Source organism: Silurus meridionalis, chromosome 2 (assembly GCF_014805685.1).
Source record: "Silurus meridionalis isolate SWU-2019-XX chromosome 2, ASM1480568v1, whole genome shotgun sequence".
NCBI lineage: Eukaryota > Metazoa > Chordata > Actinopteri > Siluriformes > Siluridae > Silurus > Silurus meridionalis.
Window position 1 is genome coordinate 24518282 of NC_060885.1, and position 25377 is coordinate 24543658.

Here is a 25377-nt window from a genome sequence, read left to right on the forward strand (position 1 = left end):
TCACACCGCATTACAGAGTATAAACAAGTGTATATTGAAAATGTTGTTTACAAAATACGACTAAGAAATATAGTGATTTATAAAACTGCATGTCGATCATTAAAATCGATAAAGCGTTTTTCTTTTTTTTTATTATTATTATTACATTTTGTTTGCATGATGAAGAGACATCACGTGATTGTGATCCATACGCATTTCCGCTTCCACGAGGAAGTAAATGATGCATTAGAAGGTTTAGTTGGTTCTTACTGTTTATAGCGTTGAAGCAAAATATCTGCGAAAAGTGAATAGTTCAGGCAAGAGTCGACTGTGGAAAACATTCATTTAGGTATAAAGTCATATAAAACTGTCTTGTGTTTCGATGCAACGGAAGTGTTCTCTTGCTGTTGGCCACAGTAAGTGTTTTTGAAGTGTGATCTGTTTCTCCACCAAACTCCTCTGTCTGTGTTTACCTGGTGCAGAAGCAGCAGGAACCCGTGGATGGAAGTGGAGAGGACACGGGTCATGGGTCCAGAAAGAGTGTTGCCGAGCTCGGAGGAGGATTTGGGGCAGGAGCGAGTGTCCGAGCCCGTTGCCGATGAGTGGAGCGGTGAGGACGTTGAGGAGGAGGATGGAGTCCCGGGAGAGGAGGAGGAAGAGGAGGAGGGAGACAGCGCCAGTTATTATTATCAACCCCTGAACCAGGAACCTGATGGAGGTCCTAACACACAGCTGGATCAGAACGACGAGGCGACACACGCCGAACAACTGCAGGAGGTGCAGGAGAGAATAGAGGTAACATACAGCCAAGTGTGTCTCACACGTTTCTCAACTCTCTACTTCTTTATATTTACCTTGGCTTAATATTTACACGACTCCTGCTGAACGCTGTCTAGATTTTCTGCACAGTCATGATTTGATCTTTAAAATGGCCCAGAAATACTCTTAATGATGTATCATTTAAATCAAAAGTACATATGCGAATATATTTAATCTTGCTCATATGATATTGTCATTTCTGTTCACCCAGGCCATGGGTTTGTTCCTGCCTCAGCCACCAGCACCAGACAGTGATGAGGAGGAAGATCCTGAAGGAGCAGCTGCACACAGTAGCGCCTCAATTCCTATGGACCCCGGTAACATCCTCACGCATCAACAACTAAAAAAACCAATCCAGCACTGATCAAACAGTGTGTTCTAATAAGAGTTTCCACACTGTTCACAGATCACGTTGAGCTGGTGAAAAGGACCATGGCAGCAGTCAACTTGCCGTCTCTGGGGATCCCTGCTTGGGCTCAAGAGATTTCAGATGATCAGTGGAAGGACATGGTGCAGAAGACTCTCCAGTCTCGGCAGAGCTCAGCAGGTCTCTTACTGCAACGCAAATGAAATGACCTTTATCACGTTCTCCTTGCAGCTCGTCTTTCATCCCTCATAAAGCATCAAGAGAGCCTCATGTGATTGTGGTGACAAAGATGAATTGTTTATATATTATATTTGAAAAATACTCTAAATATTTTGCAGAGTTTGAAGTATTTCAGAATAGTTAAGTGTGGCTCCTAAACATTCCCTCCAGCGAACATGTTTTAACATTTTGGAGTATTTAACCTCTTTGTAAAATCGTACATTTTTATCATGTCAGATTCTCAGTTTTCTTTATTTTCATACATGTGGGTGTCTCACATGTTGGGTGACAACATTCATATGCTTAAATTGACTTTAAAACTTCTACAGATTCATGATGCATGTGTCTTGCACATTCAGAAATCTAATGTTGTCTTTTATTTTTCACTTTATTTTTGTTCTGTACATACATTGACATCTGTACAAAATATGACTTTCATAGTATGTAATGCTCTGCCTAATTAAAGTACAACATATGTACATATGACCCGGAAAGCAGCTCAAGATTAGTGTTAGACTTGGGAAAGGGGGATGGGGGAAGAAAAAGAGTGGGGGTGAGGGTGGAGAGACCAGTTCTTTTCTTGTTTTCTTCTGTAGCCGGACTTTATGCTGCCAGACAAAAACCACGTAGCCAGTTTATAACTAATGCAGCTTGGTTTCAGGATTTTAATGTAAAATTGAACTGAATACCTATTGTCAATTATATATTTATAGAATGGCTTTTTCCATTAAAGCAGATAACTTTATTTCATGTAAACCTTGTAGCCAGGCATCAACATGTTTTTCATTGTCTGGCAGCCTATTCAAAGAGTGAATTTTCCCTTGGATTGATCAGCATGAGCTATAATTCACTCTGCAATACACAAGTGAGTACTGTAGTACTGTTCAACAGGTGAAAACAAATAAAGAAGAAAAAAAAAAAAAAAACAATGTCAGTGAGAGGTGGAAGGGGATGTAGGTGACAAAAAGCTGCAAACCGAAGCAATCTATAGTATACAATTATTTGGAGTAATAACTGCAGCTAGTTACCCATACACACACTGATTGGAAAGTTAAACCAGCAGCTCTTTTCTGCTTTGTAGCTGTTACAGGACTGACCAGCATTCAACCTGACCTTTTTAAGTGCAAAGGGAAATTTTTTTTCTTCTCCCCCCTCCTGTGTTCTTTGCAACAAATATTGCTTACACTCTTAAAAGATGTATAACATACTGTAATGTAAAGATGTGTATACGCTAACAATGGATTAACTTTCCCCATTTGACAAGGCAGTTGAAATATGGGAGTATTTTAACATCAAACTACACCAAATAAGGTGTCAAGAAGGTTAGGCTGTAAGATAAAAAGAGCTGTTTAAAGGGAATGATTAGGATCTCTTCTTAATTGTTAATATTATTAAAAAAACAAACATTACAAATATATCAGCACACAAAAGATAACCATGTGTAATGATGGGCAACTTGTGGATACATTTTTTGAGGTACAGAGATTGAGATACAGCATCCTTGTGTAGAATGATAAAATATGGAATGGTCTGCTGGTATTTTAAGAGGTCAGCACCTTACAGTGTTGTGTTGTCAGTCCACCAGTAAGGCAGGAAACAGACTAAACAATAAATCCTGTGATGAGTCAGCAAACATGTGACTAGAGGCATAAATGAAATCTTAGCGATTCTGCCATTTTGCTACTGCACAGCAATACTATCAGTTCAACACCTGCCACTCGTATGCAACTGAACCGAGAAACCTGGCTAACTGTTGCTGTCAGTTGTTCATCTGATGACAAAAGCTTCAGATTATGACATCTAAAAAGGAAGCATGATGCCTTGTCTTGAGGTATTTTTTTTCCATGTACTTTTACTTTAAACTTATTGCATGAGGACACAAAGTATTATCATCAACAATTAGGCTACGCAGGAAACAAACCACTATCGATCCTGTAGACTTGTGGTATATTTTGATAGCAAGTTTACATTCATATGAATCACACTGTCCCACAAGAGCAAGGCAACATGATCCAGAAATAAAGACAGACTCTTCCTTGTCCCTACACCTGCCTCAACAAATGCACCGTCATCGACACTAATCGGTTGCTTATTGTCTTTTGACAACACAGTCAGTTCATAACTTCATACCTGAATATGGATAGACTGGGCCAGAGAGGAGGAAATGAAAAGACAGGCAATTAAAATGGGAACAATTGCAAAATTAGAGTAAAAAAAAAAATTATAAAGTTTTGTTTTCTAAAAAAACAAACATAGTACAATTCAAATACTGTTTTGCATGATTGTTTTTTTGATTTGTAAATGAGGTGGAAAGGAGAGAGAAAGAAAAAGAGAAAGCAGTAGTTTAAGGGGAGAAATTGGGAGCTGTTCACAATCGCGTGCTGGCCAGGATTTTGCAGAAAGGCCTCTCCAAGAGGAAGTGTAGAAGGAAAGAGGCAAAGACAAAAGGAGGAAAAGAGGGGGAGTACACAGCAGGCGACATTTCTGGACAAATACGAGGGGGACAGTCTAGGCGTGGTGCAGGTGACTGGTTGTGGTGCTCCTAAGTCAGAGGGCTTCCTGATTAGCGGTCAGGTACTCTTCTGCCCGCTTGTGGGACTCCAGAGCCTTTATAGTGTACACATCTTGTGGCAGCTCTGACTTCCGTCGCATCAGCACCTTGTCCTTTTTTATATCCTTCATTCCCTAAAAGGAATTAAGACATTTGGTGAAACTTTTGCACAAAATATACATGGAGCTTTCACCTCCATGTATGCATTTCTGTCCCACCTCCACTCTGCCTGCACTCACTGTCTGCAACACATCTTCACCCTTGACCACCCCACCTCTCCACCTCCACATGAACATAATCAGTTTGGCTGATTGTAGACGTGTCTGTATTGTAATAATCAGTGGCATGCATGTGCTTTGATAAAAATTTAACCTGTTTAGCTTGTGTGCACATAAACCGCCAGCACATCACTTAAATGTACTGTGCACACAAGTCCTCTAAAGGCTTATTATTTATTTTAAGTTCAAAAGCAAGGGCCTCGGAGACCAGCTAGTTAACATGTCTGACATACATGAGGAATAGTAATCGGATACGGTTGAGAGAATGTAATCAATACTGGGGTAGCAGCCTTTCATTTCCTCTTATCATGTGACTCAGAAAATGAAAAGCATAAAGTCCCCTTTTCCAAGAGACTCTCCTATGTCGGGAAACTGATTTTTACAAAAGCGCAAAATTCTCCCAAAAAGCCATGTCACATCAAAGATTATACATAGAAAAATGATTAGCATTAGATTATGTGGCACATCTGCCATACAATTCCCTGCATATTAGCTATTACTATGGAAACAATTCGGAAAGTAATTTGGTAAATTATAGACATGAAAGGGTGTGCATAGTGGCCAACGTTACTCAAATAGGATGTCGCATTTAAGTAATTAATTGGCCCAAACTGTGCAAAGAAAACATTCCCCAATCAATGAAATTACCCCACCAACCCGGACATAAAGCATGGTTAGATCTATGAATTCATGCTTTTGGCATCAAATACTGGCCCTACAGTCTACGTGCCTCAGGAGATATCAGGATTCATCAAACCAGCTACATTCTTTACATATTCAACTATCGGGTTTTGGTGAGCCCGAGTTCAGTGTGACCTGAGCTTTCTGTTCTCCGCTAATTGTCGTGCAACACAACATTGTCGTCTGCTGTTGTAGCCCATCCATCTTCAAGGTTTGTTGGGTTGGGCTTAAACCATCCTGCCCTTCTCCATTGATCTGTGTTTTTCCATCTGCAGAACTGCCACTCACTGGATTGCACTTTTCTGAGTAAACTTAAGTTTGTGCTGTTGTGCACAAAAATCCCAGGAGATCAGCAGTTTTAGAAACAATCAAACCAGCCTGTCTGGCACTAACAATCATGCCACGGTCAAAATCATATTGTTCTCCATTCTGATCAAAGCTGCTGGCATGTTTCTGCATCATTGTATGCAACTGCACTACTGCCACATGACTGGCTCATTAGATAGCCATGAATATGCAAGTGTACAGGTGTTTCTAATAAAGTGCAATAATGTATTTATGATGAATTTCAGTATTTTCAGTTTAACAAATCACTAAAAGAAAATAAAGCTTCTGTTAGACAATAAGATGGCTGATAAACTAAATAATGCAGCCATACCTGTGTGGCCTCAGATTCCACGGTCTTCTTCAGCAGCTGGATGTCCTCAGCAGTGGGAGTCTCGGTCTCCATGGAATAGTGTGGTATCCCTTGGTTTTCATTATATATTATATACTGTTTATGTACAGACGGAGGGCAAAAAACAAGTATGCCTAACATGAGCTTACTTGCAACAACTGAACTAAAGAAAACAGAGGCCAAAATACACTTTTGATTGTGGGCTGTGGGTAAACTGTATTATATAAAAATTAACATTGCCAAGATTCTGCTCATTTGTATTTATTTATTCTAAAAATTAATCAAAATTATAAAATATTACTCTAATTGCTAAAGCAATGCAATTTTACGTTCATTTAAAAGTTTGCCAGTTAAAGTAAACTTAGAATCAGAATTTTGATACTAAGAAAAAGATTTCTAGTTCGGGTAAACCTATAAATAGTACAATATAAGCCTAGCAACAATCCCATTTATACTACAATAGAGTTCAATACCTAATACAGCAATTTCTTCTCTGCTTTTTTCTTTCAACACATTTCACTACTATTTATTTCAATTTACATTTTTGCTGCCTAAAAATCACACATTTTTATTAAATACTATATTATAAATGAAGATCTGTATGAATGTTTTTTTCCTCTTCTCATATGGCCTGCGGGCCCTCGTTCGGGCATCACAGAACAAAACAGAACTTTACTGAAAGAAGAAAAGACTGACCGCATCCTGAGGCAGACCAGGTCGGAGACTAGGATGGATCTTCACAATCTGACAAAATAAAAAAGGTTATGGCATTTTCATTTTAAACACACACAAACTAAACTTTAACACACCCTAATTAAACTATATGATCCTTTTTTAAGTCTGTCATCAGAATGAGGCCAAGACACTAGAGAAGCCCTGTAATAATTAGATTTGCCCTGGAAAACTGAGCTGAGCATTAATTCAAGTGGAAAAGCCCCTGATATCCCAAAAGAATGCAAAAATAAAGACAATAAAGACCTCTCTCACCCCAGTACACACTTGATTTATTTAATTGTCAAAACGGTTATTGCAGATTTATCTACAGAGCCTGCCTAATGTGTGGAGACCCCTAGACCTTTATAATTTTTTGAGAGACATATTTTGCATGTTCCTATTTTATTTATATGCCCTGTTCTTCTAGTTGGAGATTTCTTTCTGACTTTGATTTCTTTGTAATTACGTTAACTCCAGAGCCGTTCAATAGGTTTTAAGTCAGATGACTTGCCAGGCCAATCCATGATAGAGAACACTCCAGAATACTGTTTTCTCTCTAAATAATGCTCACAGCTTTTAGATGTATGCTTCAGGTTGTTGTCTTGTTATATGGTTAAATTAGGTTAAATTAGGTTCCAATTAGCTGCAGTTCAGATGGAATTGCATGGTGTTGAAGTATGGAATGGGAGCCATCTCGGTTCAGTATTCTTTTAACCTAGAAGTCTCCAACCTTCCCTGCTCTAGAACAAACCCAAACCATTAAGCTTTCTCACTCCATGTTTGATTGTGGGGGTGAGGCAGGCTAACATCTTCTCTCCCCTGTTCTCAGTCTTACATAAGTTCTATTAAACCAAAAGTGTTGAATTTGGACTCATCTGTCCACAGAACGTTCTTCCTAAACTTAAGGAACATGAATGTGTCTCCAAAGCAATAGAAAATATTTCAATTTTAGCTAAGCAGAAGCTACACCTGATTTCTACCTATTCTAATCAATTTGCCTTCAATTGCCAATTAGGCATGGCTCTTGACATGAAAACCTGTAGCCATACTGAACCTTTGCAGAAATGATTAGAACCTGGTGATTTACAGAAATAAAAACCTGAACGAAGATGATAGAAATCCAAAGCCTCATTAAATGCAATAAAATAAATAATTACACAATCAGTGAAACCACATCTATACATTATTTATTTTATCTTTGTCATATTCTTTATTATTCTGCATCAGCAAGGCTCACAATCTCTACCTGAGGATTTTGTTTAGCAAGGTGTTCAATCTTGTGCCAGATCTCTTCCCGCTCCTTAACTTTATACTTCTCCCTTCATGAAGGGGAAAACAGAACAGTTAACTGTGCCAGAAAGAGATCACAACTGCATAGACAACATAGGCCTCTTTTGGCTTTGATAAAACAAGAAAAGAAAAACACAGTACATATACAATGAGCAATGGTAAAATAAATAAATAAATTTTTTGCTTAACATATCTGTGTAGCCATTATACACAAACTTAATTTTTCTCTTTGCCTCTTTTCATTCTAGTGCATGTTTTCCTTTTTCTAGCTCTCCTCACTCCTTACTTTTGCTTCTCGGCTTTGTACTGCTGAGTGCAATCATCAAACAGCTTCTGGTTCATCTCCATAAAGAGCTTTAGAGCATTGTAAATAAGCCCATGGATTGTCCTGAATCAAAAAGATGACCACTTTTACTATAGAACCATAACAACCAACACTGGCAAATATTGGAAAAGCAATCAATAGAAATCAGCATGCTTTTTTTTTTTTTTTTTTTTTTTTTTTTACATAAAGAGATGATGAATTCTAAGTTCATGAGCAGTAATAGAGCAAGCCATGTGGGTTCCTTACTTGTTCCAATGACTTTTGGAGTTCTTATAAAGAGCAGGAAACATGATGGGGAGGATTTTGGCTGCATTGTCACTGATCAGACTCATGATATACTCGTTGTTCCAGTAATACAATGCCCTCTCTGCAACCTGAAATATCAAGGGTTGCATAAGAAGTATAAAAATAACAAAACAAAAAAACCCAGGCAGCAGCACGATCAGAAACAACATGCATGATTCAAAGCTTTCCTTCTATAAATGATCTACACTAAAGGCTGGAAATGAAAAAAAAAAAGCTTTCTGACTGGGCAGAAACTAGAAAACTGGTATATTCTCATACAATGTGCAAGAAAACAACAAAAAAAAAAAATGGACAGAACATACATAGAACATACACAGAGTATATACACTTGGCCACCATATTACCCACAAAAATTCACCCTTGCTTGTTGTTTACCTGAAAGTGAGGACTTGAAACACACTTGGCTAGCTGTCTAAACAGAGGCTCCATAACTTTTACAAACTCTGAAGGCTCAATGACATCCAGGATTTCTTCCAACTCATTCAGAAACATCACCTCTTTAGGACTATGTGTCTTGGGCCAGAACTTCAAGAGACCCATAATAACCTGGAAGAGAAAAAACAAAGTGACATATTACAGCATGATTTAAAAAAAAAACAAAAAAAAAAAAACCAAAAACACACCCACACCCAACCCATACATTTACATTCAAATTAATGGCCATTGAAATGTATTAAAGCCATAAAGACCATAACACTTACTGGTTCAGTGAGACTGCTGTCTTTTTCTAGAAACTGAACAACACAGTATGCCAGCTGCAAGAGAAGGAATAAGATCTCTTAATCTCATCACACTAAATGTAGCTGAATTAAGGCCCTGAGCATGTAAAAGTAAATTCAGCATTTCTGTTTCAAAGATTATCTGATAAAAATAAACTTTATTCAGGTAATCATTAAATAAATCAGGGTTACAGGAAAATTAAAAACAAACTATATACAGAACTCTAGTCTTTAAGATGCTGTAAATTATATTCACTTTGCAGTAGGCCAGTAAATACCTGAGGGTGATAGACACTGAGTGACTTGACCTTGTGCAATGGCAGGAGCACTCGGATCAAGAACATTTTGTGCTCCTCTTTTAATGGCAGAGCAAAACCATTAATTATACTGAGGGGAAAAAAAAGAACACATGTTGCACATCTGTGACATACCAGGTCCATTTAACACAGTGAAAAACAACCCTGAAGTCTGATTGGGCACTGGAACATGTTTAATGCATGTGCTCACCTTCCTAGAATTTCCAAGAGTTCTGCAATCCCATTGTGATGCTCTGTTTCATATATAAACCTGAAATGAGATCACAAAACATTTATAAAAAAAAAAAAAAAAAATCTACACACTACAATCTATGCAACAATTAACACAACGTTTATTACAATTAAAACACTTATTAAAAACACTGTAATCACTTAAAATCAACCAAAATACACAAATCCCCACTACAACAAAAGAGTTTGAGTGATTTATATATGCATTAAATATGCAGAGAAGTTACCTATAGAAAATGTTGTTGATCTGTCGCCGGATGTACGCTCTGAGTCCCAGAAACTTGCCATAAATTCTGTGTAGAATTGTTTTCAAAAAGTCCCTCTCTCTGGGGTCTTCACTGTCAAACAGCTCCAGGAGCTGCACAAGGCATTTTCATGATTGTTATGGATCATTTTAAAGCAATACGACAAAAATGTGAGCACAAAGCAAAATGAAACTATAACTAGTACATGAATCTCCAAAAATGTCATAATTCGACTTACAATTTACGAATCTTTTATTCTCATTTTAACCATATATAGCTGACGCAGCACACAGTGAAATAAAACATTTAATTTGATCATCAGATGCACAAATAGATTACTTACAGACAATACAAACTTTTGGTCGATGTATTTTTTGGCAATATTAGGCTGGAAATCAGCAGACTCCAAGAACCGTAAGAAGAATTCATACACCAGCTAAATGAGGAAAAAACCAGGAAAAGACAAAAACTGAGATTTATAGCCAAATCTGGTTTTCCTGTTTACATGGGATCACTGCAATACACAGGACTTGCAAGAGAGACCCTCATTTTATCTTGCTTGTCCCACATCACTCTATACTGGCTAACTGCTTGTTACAATTCACCTACATTAACAAGTTTTTTCAGCTACTGGGGGAAAAAAGAAAAATAGTGTAGTTCTCGCTATTTTATTTTATATTTTATTATTCTTAAGCGCACCCACAAATACTGTGGTGTGTTATATACAAAACTTTAAAAAAGTAAATCTTTCAATTATTTACAGTGGATTAGTATTAAGGTGGTACAGAGCCACACTTGCCTGCAGGTGAGGCCAAGCTGCCTCCAGTGTAGGTTCATCCTCCTCAGGATCAAATTCTGCTCCAGTGGGATTGGAAGAAGGAGGCAGGGTCCTAAATAGGTTCATCGAAAACTACAGGGAAGAAGAAAGAAAAGAAGAAAAAGAGGCCAAACTGTCTATTATTAAGTTAGGGAGTTATGATTTACAGACATGATAATTATATATTTTTTATTGCACATGGCTAAAAGTACCCCATAGGTTTGGACACTAAAGCACCAGTCTTTATATATTCACCTTAATATAAGATTGCATGATACTGTTTTCACATCTTTATATATCTGGCTTTTATTGTATAGATTCTATTAAAAGGGTAGTCGTTTTGATGGGTAGTTAATTAGTGTACCTCTTTAATATTACAAAAAAAAAAATAATCATGTCATGCTCTGATACAGAAATGTTCAAAGATACAGGAAGTTGTTCCTGGTGACTAGTAATGCCTAAAGAGGAATGTTTAGCTATCCACCTTATTTATTATGAAGTTTTGGAAAAGAGGAAATGACGATGAGGTTGTTCAGGTTATTTAACTGGTTTGTATAATTTTTAATCCTTAAATGCGTTCATGTAGGGATTTGAATGGTTTAGAGCAAAACAGATTAATGTTCTGAAAACCCTATTTTTAAAACTGCTCTTTCAAAACCCTAAAAAGCACATTACCCAAGATGACTCATTTATGCTTCTCAGTGACATCCTCCATGTTTAAGAATCATATAAGGGATGAGACATTCAACATTACTTGTGAAGCAGGCAATACCTTATAGGACTACAGATCCTAGAAAAGAGATTCATGTTGCCATGGAAACAGAATTTTCAGGCAAAACGTCCATGTGTACACCACATCCTGGTATAATTGCACAACAATCCACATTCCATGTCAGACAAAACAAACAAAGCTTAATGTTATTTTACAATATAAAAACACTGCAAAAGACAGAAAAAAAAAAAAAAAAAAAAAAGTACGTCTGTCTAAGGATTCCTTTGTGTCTCATAATCCAGTTTGATTGGCCAGTAAGTCAAATGTCTTTGTGTGGACATGTATTTAAATAGAGAGACAAGTGTAAAAATTGTCTTTAGACTCTACAATATATAGGCAAGATTATTGCACACACAGCAATAGTCATTCTTCCGAACAAAATTAGGACTTGCACCACTTTTTACTGAATCATATCAAATGTTGCTCAGTAATTAAAATAAACTAATGTCTTGTGATGCTGGAAATCACCCTGGTAGTCCTATAACAGCATCTCCCACTGGGATTATCTCCCACACTCATGATTATTTTAACATATAACACTGTGCACTGAACAAGTTTAAAATAATGTTTAACATAAAATTGCAAAAACTTTGATATGTAATTAGATGACAAGACATTAAAAGATTCGAAGAAAACTGTTCTGTGGTCAGACAAATAAATTTTATTTTATTTCTATTTTTGCTGTGACCTCTGGACTAAAGAGGAGATGGACCATCTGGCTTATCAGCACTCAGTTCCAAAGACTGCATCTCTGATGATATGTGGTTCATTAGTGCCTGTGGAATGAGCAGCTTGAACATCTGTATAGGCACCATCAATGCTTAAAGGCCTTTACAGGTTTTAGCGCAACATATGCTTCTATACAGACATTTTTTAGGGAAGGTATTGCATATTTCAGCATGACAATGCAAAACTGCATAGTGCATCCATTACAGCAGAATGGCTTTGTAGTCGAAGATTCTGTGTGCTGAACTGGCCTGTGTGCAAAAAAATCTTGCTAATTAAAAGAATATATAGTGCATCATGAAACGAAAAACACAACAAAGAAGTCAAAGGACTGTTGAGAAGTTAGAATACTGTATCATACACAAATGGGACAACATTCATCTCTCAACTTTTTTTATTACCTTATTTTTCTTAAAATCTCCTCAGGTTAAACGTTTTATGTGTTTTCTAACTGCAAATAATTTTTTTTATAATAAATTAAAAAATGGGCTCTTGATTTGATATCAAATACAACACCCAACAAACTGTATAACAAAGCGGACCATTGGTCATAAATGCCACTTACAGTGAGATAAATAAGTATTTGAACACCCTGCTATTTTGCAAGTTCTTCCACTTAGAAATCATGGAGGGGTCTGAAATTGTCATCGTAGGTGCATGTCCACTGTGAGAGACATAATCTAAAAAAAAAATCCAGAAATCACAATATATGATTTTTAAACTATTTATTTGTATGATACAGCTGCAAATAAGTATTTGAACACCTGTCTATCAGCTAGAATTCTGACCCTCAAAGACCTGTTAGTCTGCCTTTAAAATGTCCACCTCCACTACATTTATTATCCTAAATTAGATGCACCTGTTTAAGGTCGTAAGCTGCATAAAGACACCTGTCCACCCCATAAAATCATAAAGAATCCAACTACTAACATGGCCAAGACCAAAGAGCTGTCCAAAGACTCTAGAGACAAAATTGTACACCTCCACAAGGCTGGAAAGGGCTACGGGGAAATTGCCAAGCAGCTTGGTGAAAAAAGGTCCACTGTTGGAGCAATCATTAGAAAATGGAAGAAGCTAAACATGACTGTCAATCTCCCTCGGACTGGGGCTTCATGCAAGATCTCACCTCGTGGGGTCTCAATGATCCTAAGAAAGGTGAGAAATCAGCCCAGAACTACACAGAAGGAGCTGGTCAATGACCTGAAAAGAGCTGGGACCACCGTTTCCAAGGTTACTGTTGGTAATACACTAAGACATCATGGTGTGAAATCATGCATAACACGGAAGGTTCCCCAGCTTAAATCAGCACATGTCCAGGCACGTCTTAAGTTTGCCAATGACCATTTGGATGATCCAGAGGAGTCATGGGAGAAAGTCATGTGGTCAGATGAGACCAAAATATAACTTTTGGGTCATAATTCCACTAAACGTGTTTGGAGGAAGAAGAATGATGAGTACCATCCCAAGAACACCATCCCTACTGTGAAGCATGGGGGTGGTAGCATCATGCTTTGGGGGTGTTTTTCTGCATATGGGACAGGGCGACTGCACTGTATTAAGGAGAGGATGACTGGGGCCATGTATTGCGAGATTTTGGGGAACAACCTCCTTCCCTCAGTTAGAGCATTGAAGATGGGTCGAGGCTGGGTCTTCCAACATGACAATGACCTGAAACACACAGCCAGGATAACCAAGGAGTGGCTCTGTAAAAAGCATATCAAGGTTCTGGCGTGGCCTAGCCAGTCTCCAGACCTAAACCCAATAGAGAATCTTTGGAGGGAGTTTAAACTCCGTGTTTCTTAGCGACAGGCCAGAAACCTGACTGATCTAGAGAAGATCTGTGTGGAGGAGTGGGCCAAAATCCTGCAGTGTGTGCAAACCTGGTGAAAAACTACAGGAAACGTTTGACCTCTGTAATTGCAAACAAAGGCTACTGTACCAAATATTAACATTGACTTTCTCAGGTGTTCAAATTCTTATTCGCAGCTGTATCATACAAATAAATAGTTAAAAAAATCATACATTGTGATTTCTGGATTTTTTTTTTTTTTTTAGATTATGTCTCTCACAGTGGACATGCACCTACAATGACAATTTCAGACCCCTCCATGATTTCTAATGGGAGAACTTGCAAAATAGCAGGGTGTTCAAATACTTATTTTCCTCACTGTATATTAGGTGAGGTGTAAAATACTTCCAAAACTTAATTAAGCCCATATTCCCTGTCAAAATGTAGCTCTTTTACCTTGAATCAGAGTCAGACACACACACACACACACACACACACACACACACACACACACACACACATCTCCTAAGCCATTATGCAAACAGCATCTATAAAAATAAATAAATAAATAATAAAAAAAGCAGCAACAGCTAGTTAGAATACTCTCAAGATCTGATGTATGGAAGCACTTTGGTTTACATTCCTGATGAGTTGTGAGCTACTGACTGAAATGTTGAGGCTTACCGAACCCACCTAATGCTGCAGATATCCAAAATTTTCCCTCTGTGTTAGCCAAAAAAACTCTTTTCCTGCATGATTTAGTCCAGGCCAAAGAGTTTGCAGTGACTGGAAAGTTCATAGCTACACATACGAGGCTTCTTGGTGTACAGAAGTACATAGGATTTAAAGGCAGGACTACCATTAGAGTAAGTGGAGTAAGTAACTGGCAAACTGACAAACAAAAACCACAAAATATTTCAGACATGATTCCTAGAGTTTCACACTACCAAGTAACCTTTTTCTTTTTTTTTTTTTAACATTCTAACATGCAGATAATTTTTTTTATATGCACTGGGGAGACAGTTTGCAAAAACCTCTGACTGGCACAAAACAACTTTTCTCTGCGGACTTGTGGCACAGAATCTTAATAGTATGGTGTGAAATTTCCAGTGTCCTAAACATGTCAGAATGTGCACATAGGTGTAGGTGTGTGTGTGTGTACTCTCACCATAAGAACAGCCTCAGGATAGATGCATTCAGTAACTACATCACGATTGTGTGTGATGTACTCCACCATCTCATTCAGTCCGGCACGTTTCACCTCCTTGTATTTGAGATCACTGAGAGGATCAGTCACAAAGTCAAACAGTACACAGCACTGGCGCAGCTTCTGTACAAACAGCTCCTCTCTGTCGATAGTTGGGGCATCTAAAAGACAAAAGAATCATGAGAAAGTGAGTTTTTAGCTATTATATAAAAACTGCTTGGTGACACCAAGGGATCTGAATTCTGTTTAAATTTTGTTGGTATTTGTTTTTTAAAAATGCTGTTAATCGTGTGCATTTTTAGCGCATGTGCAACATCAGAAAAATACCCTGTACTGCACCCAAGAACTCATGCTAAAGTTTGTGCCTCATTTGTTACACATAACAAACAAAGGAAACCATTTTATAAATAAAGTCGTACAATAGTGAACTCACTGACTGGCGAAATGCAATCGGCACTGAATCATCACTCATGCGACACTCAAGTCACTGGCGTTTTAAAAACCAAGATTAGCTAGCTAGTTAAAGGTGTTTTTCTCCTGTATATCACAGCCCTCTTTTGTAGAAGTATAGTGAGAACAGTATCTTTCTTATTTTCTTTATCATTTTCTGGCAACTTTAGGAAGCAACATTACAAATTCATGTTTGTATGATCCAGTATTCTTACAAGTATTTCTTCCGATTCAGTGTGGGCTTTCGATATGTTCCTCCATATTTTGGTATGTTTGTGTGTTTATTGTCCCTATTAATGCCATGAGAGCATTTTCCTGGCAGTATCAAGATAGATAAGATGGGACATTACATCAACAGAGGCTTACAATGTTTCGACTGCAGCAGAAATCAGTAGTTATGAGGTCCTGTAAAATTCCAGTATTTTCCTGAGAGATTTAATTTTTTTTTTCTTTCATATATGCTTTTCTTTTTTACATTATGTGAAAATGCTGTCTTGTATTGTTAGGAGTACTGCAATCCATTAATATATATTTGATCGTGTTTTTCCTCCATTAGCAGGAAAAGTGTGTGAGTCTGGAGTGTTGTTTGGAATAGGTTTAATTTGCAATTTTTTTTAGCTTATTTTTGGTTTGAGGTCTGATGGTGGGATTTTACAGTCTGTGAATACCATTTTAAAGGCTTCATTAACAGTCATATGGGACTGTTCTGTGCCATACAGTCCCAATATGGCTTTGTATCCAGCAAAATAATGTTATTTTTTTTTCTCTGGAGTACACATTGAATATGATGCTGGCAATTATGGGATGATTCCACACCATAGTCTGACATACTGCAATGCTCAATTTAAAAGCTATATTAGACTTCAATAAATACTCCCTTTACACACCAGGCATACCAGGTTTTGTGGAATTGTGGAAAATAACAACAGTGCCCAGTATTAGTTAAGTAGTTAAATAAAAAAAAAGTAATAAGCAAAACAAAAAAAACAAACAAAAAAAAAAAGTAGAAAAAGAAAAATAAAAGTGACCAGAGCTAAACAACGAGGTTAAAAATAAAAATTAGGCCGTGAACTTTGGGAGCAAAGTAAAACACAATTTTGTATTTTACATATTTTACAGCTATCATTCATTGTAGTCGACTAGTGTCCAGCAAATGGTTTCAAGATTAAAGCCAACCAAATCACCTCTCATGATTACAGAACTATCCACCTACAACAAATTAGTTTAATTCAGGCAGTTACATAATATTTGAGTTACACAGAATCTCTCTTTTTAAGAGCTTATTAGACAGCTAATACCTTAATCAATTTAAATGTGCATTGCAGCTTGGTTCTGATTACTGATGCAGCTTGTGTTATAATTCCAAATGCTTTTTGGATTGTGCAGAAGTAGAGAGTGAAAGTACTGAGGTGTAAAAAGACAGGAAGTTAAAATAGTCCAAAAATACATGGAATGTCAAGAACAGACAATGAACAGATAATAGTTTCACCGAAACTATTGAATGTGTAGAGCTAAAAAAAAAAAAAAAAAACTTGAGGGAAAAAAATAAAATAAAATAAAATAAACTAAAGCTGGGACTAAACTCTCAGAAGGCCAACCTGAATAGAAGGTAATTATTTAAAAAGAATTTAAATGAAATTAATATTTATTATTAAGAAAATTAATAGAATTATTGATATATGTTGATAATTTGAGTAAAGAATTGTTTATTATTAATTTTGTGGTAATTACTGAAGCCCTTGAAGGAAACAGTAAGTCAGCATGACTTAAAAAACAAACATTAAGCAACGTTACATTAAAACACTGATGAGAATTCAAAGCCTTATATTAATGAAAATGTTTCTTCACGTAAAACTAAAATCACAGTATTTTCTGGCAGAAAAATTAACAGGACATTTTGAAATAAGGACCTCAGTCCTGACCCTGTTTACTGCTGAACATCAGTCAGTTGGTCATGAGAACTAACTTTTAAACCTCAAGGGCCAAATGAACTCCCGCAACCCAAAAAAGTGACAACACAGTTCTTCTCTTTCAATCAGCACCACTGATTCTCTGTACAAGCATATAACGCTGACAAAAACAGCTACAAAAAAGTACATTTCTCTCTCACGCGCACGCGCACACGCACACAAAAGCAGGAAAGACAGACCTCAATGCTTTCCTGTGTTTGCCATGTTGACTTCCATAATCAGTGCCAGAATGCTAACGATATTCATAGGTCAGATTGTTAAGGTACCACAAAACTACTAGACAAAACTATTTTAGCTAGTGTGTGCACTATATTAGATTAAAATTAGTTTTGCTTCTGTTATTGATCCCTTAAGAAAAACTTAACTTCATCCATTTTAACTATAAACATATCCTTTATAGCAACATGTTGATGCTGACTGCAAAATGCTATTGAACATGCGTATCTAGAGCAGACACGTGTGATTAAGGATGATCAAAGATTTGGTTATATGTTAAGTAAATAAACAAAGCAGTATGATAAATAGGTACCATGCTGAACATGATGAATAATCTCTACTCATAATAGCCAAGTGGAGCTGAAGGTGTTACAGTAGTACAGAGTACTATTTGTAGTACTCAAGAGTTTGAACTAAATAAATATTTATATCAACAGAAGATTTAATATTTGGTACAGCTAATTTTCACTCCACTACAATTGATATTCACCTAAAATTATTCCATCAACAAATAGATTGTAACTTTAAACAATCTGCACTGAATTTATTTCTCCAATTCCCAAATCCAGTTTACTAGAATAAAAAAGCTGTTATCTATTTTGTTCATTTGACTTGTGGCAAAACTAATGATGCAGACACATTGTGTTTGGGTTGATTTGCTAAACATTTTGAATTTTTTTGACCAAATTGACCCTTCATCTGTTTTCATGTGTGGTCAAGAGATTATTATAAAGTTAGTGTGTGAATTTGATCAATTATTATTTTATTAACACTCAAGTATACCTAATAGCAAAGCTGGCCAGCTTTTTATAATAAAATAAAACACATTTATCTTATCAATAAATGGTGAATGAACTTCCAAAAAAACTAAATAAAACAAACAAAATAAAAAAAATAAATAAAAGCACACCCACTAAAGAGCATCTTTCTGATTTCTGACTGCCCATGCATACAATTATCTTATTTGAGACTGTGCCATTTCGTATAGTGCTCACAAGTGCCGATCAATCATGATGGAATGTCTTGCAGTTCCTGCTGCTTTAAATATCTTCATATCTTCATGATGTCACCACAATGATTTCTTATACTAATGAAAATTATCAGGCATGAAGGCTGTTATAATAGGCGTTCATACAAAAGGGTCTCAGAAACTACTCTCAGTTTTTATTGTCTACAGATGCTGAAGGAGCAATACAACATTAGTACATTTTACACATTTTTCCTAACTGCATTAGAACTCCCCACCAAACATTATTTTACAAGCTACAACTTCACTATAAATAAGAAGAGTAATAATAATAATAATTATAATTAAAAAAACATTAAAAACTGAAAACCTTTCAAAAATATAATGTGTTCACGTAACAATCATTTTTGGTGTAAAGAAACCACAAAAGCACTACTGTACCTTTAAGGGCAGGGAGCTTCTGCAGTTCACGATTCTTGCTGAGGTTAAAGCGTGAAGAGCTCTGTCGACGCTCTTTCTTCACAATCTGTGGACCACCTGAGTACTTGATTTTGTTGAGCTGAGTTGGAGGTGGAGTGCTGTTGCTGGGACGCTTGCTGGCTGTCTGCTGCTGCGCCTTTAACACACACATGTTAAACATCAGTAATTCACGTGAGGTCTATTAATTTTATAAAATCAACCCATTTGCAATACTGCAGAGAAGGCAACCATTGTAAACCCAAGTGCTTATTTCAGTGGGTCCATACATTTTGGTTCCACAGCAAATGCATCAGATCTGGAACCATGAAAGAGTAGGTTAAAGGATTGAGGATGTTGTTAGTTCGTCAAGCAACCTTATAATATTTAGCACTAAAGTTACTATACAGTATATATTAGATAATAAATCTGTCAATACTGTATATCAAAAGGCAAAATAAAATGTGAAATTATAATACTTAAAAACTATTATAAAAAAAACAAAGTGACAAAAGTATATTTCATCTTTAATTTATTTGATCCATTTCCTAATTGGTTAAGGCATTGCCTTTAGATTTACTTGAACTCTGGTCAGATCAAACTGGTGATATTGATTCCCATATAGAACACTAATCAATATCACCAGTTTGATCTGACCAGAGAACAAGCTGATCACATACAAACTTCATCTGTTTTTAATGCCAGTGTAGGAGCATCTTTCTTCATCTTCCTTCCATTCTTTCAACACATGGTAATGTGATGTTTTCTTAGGTGAATGCAATATTTGGTACCTGGTGCTTTCAACTCCATCAGGTGAACCTTGTTTATCACTGAAAGTTCACTTGTTCCTCTTTCCTGAACAACACAGTGTCTGAAGTCAAGGCACTCACTGTACCTTTAGCTCTTTAAAAATTGCTTTCTATGCTAAATTTATCCATTTTCATTGTGGTCGAATGGCTGAGATTTTCTAATGGTATCAAGGGTAAGAAAGGCACTGGATCTAAATAGAACTAAGGATACCACCCACAATTTCTGGGCCACCCATGGGGAAATTGAGTTTAAATTATTTAGCCTTGTTGTATGTAAAAATCATATTTTACATTATTGCTACTACTAAGAAAAGTGCTGGCCGGGGCATACCATCAAGTAATAACAAAAGCTCACGCACACTGCAGACTGTCAAGGAGTTGCTGGTGCTCAGGAAACACACAAATACACAATTGTGTGTATTCCTGAAAGTAAATGCAACAGAAACTGTTGCAGTACACAGCTTAGGGATTTTTACTGAATACACTGTGTAAACTGAATAAACACTGTGACACATGTAGAGATTGGTCTGTAGTTTAACAGAGCCAGCAATGGTGCCTGGGTTTTCATGATTGAGTCAGACTCAAAATAGACCTAATCAATAGACTTCACACAGTGCAACATCAACCTCTGTGTTCATTTTCCTGTCAGCAAAGCCACTAACTCACTGCCTTACAACTATGTGATACTTGGTATATGGCAAAGCAGAAGAGTTAAATAAAAAGATTCTCTAAGTTTCTACAAACACAACTCTTTTATCTGATTTTCATACACGGTGCAGATTTACAGCACAGGCATAATCCAACTATGCAAATTTCAGATATGTTGCTTAAATAGGAACCAAAATATTTTGCCTATTTAGAGCGTTTTGGTCTGTGCACTGACAAACTTATTAGGCCTCCATGTTCTGTAGAATTTCTAAAGTGTTAATTAAATTTTTCCCAATTCAATGCAATTTACAAGTCAAATATAACATAAATGATAACAGGGGGATATGACAGTCCCCTCCAAAACTATAGGAATAGAAAAAGCCAATTAATAAACATATATTTTATAACGCATTATATAAAAAAATAATATAAGAGGTAAAATTAAAACCCTAAACGCACATTTATTCACAATGTCCTTTCTTTATTCAGATATAAACAAAAAAAAACAACTTATTTTTAAATCACTAAATATATTCGCCAAGTCACAAATCCACCATGATGCGCACATCTGGCAATTCGGCTTGGTGTCCTGATGATTCACGCAGTTTAAAACACCATAATTACTTTAAAACATTTACAATAATTTTTTGTCTTCATGCTCCAGTTTGAATATGGTTTCACTAATAATAAACAAACATTTGCATAAGGCATCCATATTTGTCCATGCCCATGTTGATTCGAGTATTAAAAAACTACTAAAAGTATTAATTTAAGATACATGTAGAACAGATAAAAATGTGCCATTGAGTTGCTTTTAATCACGAGTTAACTCATGACAATCATGCGATTAATTGAATATTTTAATCAATTGACAGTACCAATTATTATACATAGTAAAGGTCATACCATATGATGCAAATAAATCAACAGTAGAAATCAGATTAGAATTTGCAAAGAAATACATACAAGCTCATCTATGAAATATAATGGAGAAATCGTCATCGGCGGCTCTGCATCACTGCTATTGGGACAGACTCACTTATCTTTATTGAAGACCCAACATATAATGGTGGCATCAGAATAAACCCGGAAGAACTTCATCATCATCATCATCATCATCATGCTATATAATGTTTAACACATTAAATGTAAATATCAGCAAATAAGATTAAAAAAATTTTTGTCTCATTTTGCATTCTCCAGAACCTTTACAATTACGGCAATTACAATGTCCAATTTATTAATGAACTACAGTTTACACATTCTCAGTTTCACAGTCTACAGGTTGCACATTTAATGGTTTAGAGTTGAATGTGACGTTATGGAACACCAGAGAAAACCTCACCATTATCACTTACATTATAGTCACAGTAAATAAAGATTTATTCTCTCACCAGCCTCCTTTTTTCTTTTTCTTTTTTGCTCTCTATTAGGTACAAATTAAAAACCCACAAAATATTAATATATTTATATATTTAAAAAAAAAAAAAGATTAAATAAAATGTCTCCTATCCGTTTATCGGTTATCTCGGATCCACTTACTATAGAAACCAAAGTATTCAAACGAGATCATTAATGCAAACCATTGATGTTATAGCTGTCTGATTATTAGTCAGATCTGTGTGCTTTTAGAATTATGTTTCTGACTAATCTTAAGCATTCAACCTGATGTGGTATAAATATACATATTAGAGATAATATATAAAATAGCATCTTTCATGCGAGTGCACTGATGTAAACTTTATTTTTTGCCGTTGGAACAGATGGCAGTAAAGACAGTATCTACACTGTTATCTCGGAGGTACTGGATATCCAGGTAACATCTCTCTTTCACAAGCACAATCTGCTGAATCCTGTGTACATAGTCCTTTAAAAGTCTTACATAAACCCTACCTACCTAAACAATACACTTGTCCATAATCTGTCAAATACATGAATAATAATAAATAAACAAAACACTGTTGTAAGAACACATACCATAAGCCTGAAGAAGAGCTATTCCAAACATTCTTCGAACAAAATATAATCGCTTAAAAAAAAAAAAAAAAGAAAAGAAAAGGCAGCATTTTTTTCTGTAATATTGGGGAGCTTTCTTATAGGTGCAAAGTAAAACAACTCTTTCACAGGATCTCCCACAGGTCTGCTCTCGCTAGCCGCTCCCTTCCTGACAAAACACGTTACAGTCTGGATCGAGTTCAAGATCTCTAATAGTCCTCTGTGTATAGTTAAAGATTCAAACAACGCAGCTGGTTGAGCAACTAGTAATCGTATTTCTGCTTTTACTTTCATTCATTTTTATTAGTATAGCACTTTTAACAGTGGACGTTGTCTCAAAGCAGTTTCACACAGATAAGGTGGTAAGAAAGAATAAATAAGACTGTTGTTTAGAAGTGTAAGTTTGCCCCTAATGAGTAATCCAGGGACCACTGAAAGCATGTTAACACTTCTAGTGTGTTGAAAGGCCAAAATTTTAACTGTTTTTCAAACCCACATCCAGAGCAACCACAGAATTTCAGATGGCATTAGGATGGCATTGTCAGAGACAAGCTAAACAAATTCATCATCATTTCCAAATCAGAATAAACCTTTACCTCATCCGAGTTTTCAGTCCCAGGATCTTTTCCAGCATTGACGTTACTGTTTTTGCTGCTGGCTTTCACAGATTTTGGCGATTCCTAGAAGAGTCAAAACAAATGGAGGCTAATGAATACATTTAGTCATGATTAAAAAAAATAAAAACAAAACCTCACACACACACACACACACACACACACACACACACACACACACACACAGATCTGATCAGGGCCGGTTTGAACAGCAAATCCAGTCGTGCTAAAAATCTAGAGACTGCACACAGATCGTTTGGCACCACACCTCTGGAGTACTGCAATCTTCACGGGCAGGTGTGCACCTCTGCATCCAATCTTGACAGCATAAAAAATACACACGCTGGCGTTGTATGCATTACTCTATGCCTAGTCAGACACACTGTATAAGCAGGGACCAGCTCCTATCATACATGGTTAAAAACAATAATCAGCCTAACAAACTCGGGATGTCACTTCTGCATCAGGTGTTTCTTGCAATAGCTAAAGAGGACAAGCTCATGAGAGCCGAGAATGATAGTGACAATGTCAAGAACACAGAAAATCCTTTAGGAACGCTGTTAGGGGGGAAATAATCTAATAATCACAAATTATAATTAGCAGCCAAAGCGTCTGTCTTTTGCCACGTAGTGACATAACGCCAGCTAATTATCCTACAGAATATGTACATTACACATCATCCTCCGGCTGCCTGAAAACCAACACCAAATACAGCCTGGGCGGATCGCTCAGTCTCCCTATTTATGGAGGGAAACTTTACTATTTTACATTCTTTTTTCTCAAAAGTGTAACGAAAATATAACTAAAATGACAGTAGCAGTCAATGGGAATATCCGGACTCCTGCACGCTAACAGTTGTAGCTCGCTGGTGTTAGCATCGTTAGCTACTTAGGCCTCGGTAGGAAAACTGCGAGCTCGCGAAAAGGTTAGGAGGAAACGAGGTTACCGTCATGTTTAACGCACACCGATAAAATAATATAAATCTACAACTTTTCATGTTTACAACCAGGGTAAGTTGATTACCTTTTCCTTTTTCGTTTTATTCGGCATTTTGCGGACGCGCTGTTCGGCGGTGCCTCAGTGACAGAATAATTTTTTTTCCCCGCACGCTCGAGCGCTCAGGCGGTCAGGGCTCGCGCTGCGCTCTCAGGCCCGCTGCGTGCTGATTGGTCGGTCGGAGGCGCCACGGCCCGGAGACAAGCCGACCCCACTTCCCTATTGGACTCGTTTATTTTCTGAATTAAAAAGGGAGGAACGGCGCAAATGATGTCGGCCAAAAGTGCTCCATCCCAGCTGTTTAAAACAGAACAAAACTGCACCGCTTCCCAAATCGCTCTGGGTGCGCGTGTGGGTTGTGATTTCTAACGCACACCTCTGAATGCCCGAGTAGATCCTGGTTGAGGTTCTTCATCATTCCCACGATTCATCATCTTATGATATTTACCTGCAGGGGCGTGGCCACAGAGCCGGCAGCTAAAATCTCATCACATCTGCGTCTGATTCCGCACTCAATTTTCTGTTGCTCTCACCTAAGCATTGCAGGGATCTCTGATCAAAATCTCCGTCGAATATCCATCAGATCACAATGATCATTTTCACAGATGTGTTGCGCCAGAGAGTTTTGCATTATAGCCTTCCCTCCATCCAACCCAGTGTCTACGTTCTATCATTCATGAATTTGAGAACCATAAACACAACTTATATATATATATATATATATATATATATATATATATATATATATATATATATATATAATATATATATATATATAATATATATATATATATATATATATAATATATATATATATATATATATATATATATATATATATATATATATATATATAAATTCTGTAAATTGACGGCCAGAATTCATATGACCAAAACCTCCTGCAAGAGTAACAATATCCAATAAAACTTAGGATAAGACAATTTCCATTATTCAAATATTTGGCATTTTTTACTCATGGTAGTTAAATGTAATGTTAAAGTGCTGGGATTAACAGATATGTAGATATAATTCTGTTACACTATAACGCCAAATATCTCTGCTTCCCTAATAAAATTTATATATATATATATATAAATAAAATGTACACACACGCACATAAACAAGTATTTAAATTGCGCCCTCTAGGGGCTAAACGGCAGACATATGTGACAAATATGAGCAGTCCCCTCATATTTAACAATAAAGACAAAATGGCATGTTAGAATAA

The 25377-nt window shown here is 36.6% G+C and overlaps 2 protein-coding genes across 2 annotated transcripts; one reads left to right on the forward strand and one right to left on the reverse strand.

Annotated features, from left to right (window-relative positions):
* The first annotated feature begins 190 nt into the window (after positions 1 to 190).
* Positions 191 to 1878, forward strand: mea1 (male-enhanced antigen 1). Its single transcript, XM_046867148.1, has 4 exons — positions 191 to 328; positions 462 to 774; positions 1010 to 1115; positions 1205 to 1878. Exons 2-4 carry the CDS (start codon positions 481 to 483, stop codon positions 1366 to 1368), a joined length of 564 nt encoding a protein of 187 aa, XP_046723104.1. The 5' UTR covers positions 191 to 328; positions 462 to 480; the 3' UTR covers positions 1369 to 1878.
* On the reverse strand, positions 1754 to 24553 carry ppp2r5d (protein phosphatase 2, regulatory subunit B', delta). The gene is made up of 17 exons (XM_046867135.1): positions 24177 to 24553; positions 23136 to 23219; positions 19073 to 19247; positions 14990 to 15189; positions 10517 to 10627; positions 10061 to 10153; positions 9700 to 9830; positions 9432 to 9491; positions 9203 to 9311; positions 8907 to 8960; positions 8581 to 8751; positions 8146 to 8273; positions 7861 to 7962; positions 7531 to 7603; positions 6267 to 6314; positions 5553 to 5666; positions 1754 to 4069 (listed from the first exon to the last, which is right to left on the reverse strand). The coding sequence occupies exons 1-17, from the start codon at positions 24201 to 24203 to the stop codon at positions 3932 to 3934; spliced, it is 1818 nt and encodes a 605-aa protein (XP_046723091.1). The 5' UTR covers positions 24204 to 24553; the 3' UTR covers positions 1754 to 3931.
* Positions 24554 to 25377: the final 824 nt, after the last annotated feature.

Bases quoted from the DNA above. Each gene is read 5' to 3' on its own strand.
- ppp2r5d (XM_046867135.1), bottom strand. From the start codon at position 24,203: ATGCCGAATAAAACGAAAAAGGAAAAG. The intron at 15,190-19,072 runs GTACAGTAGTGC...TTTGTCTTTTAG, and splicing joins GAAGCTCCCTGCCCTTAAAG to ATGCCCCAACTATCGACAGA. The intron at 10,154-10,516 runs GCAAGTGTGGCT...TTCCTCATTTAG, and splicing joins CAGCTTGGCCTCACCTGCAG to CTGGTGTATGAATTCTTCTT.
- mea1 (XM_046867148.1), top strand. From the start codon at position 481: ATGGAAGTGGAGAGGACACGGGTCATGGGTCCAGAAAGAGTGTTGCCG. The intron at 775-1,009 runs GTAACATACAGC...CTGTTCACCCAG, and splicing joins AGGTGCAGGAGAGAATAGAG to GCCATGGGTTTGTTCCTGCC. The intron at 1,116-1,204 runs GTAACATCCTCA...CACTGTTCACAG, and splicing joins CTCAATTCCTATGGACCCCG to ATCACGTTGAGCTGGTGAAA.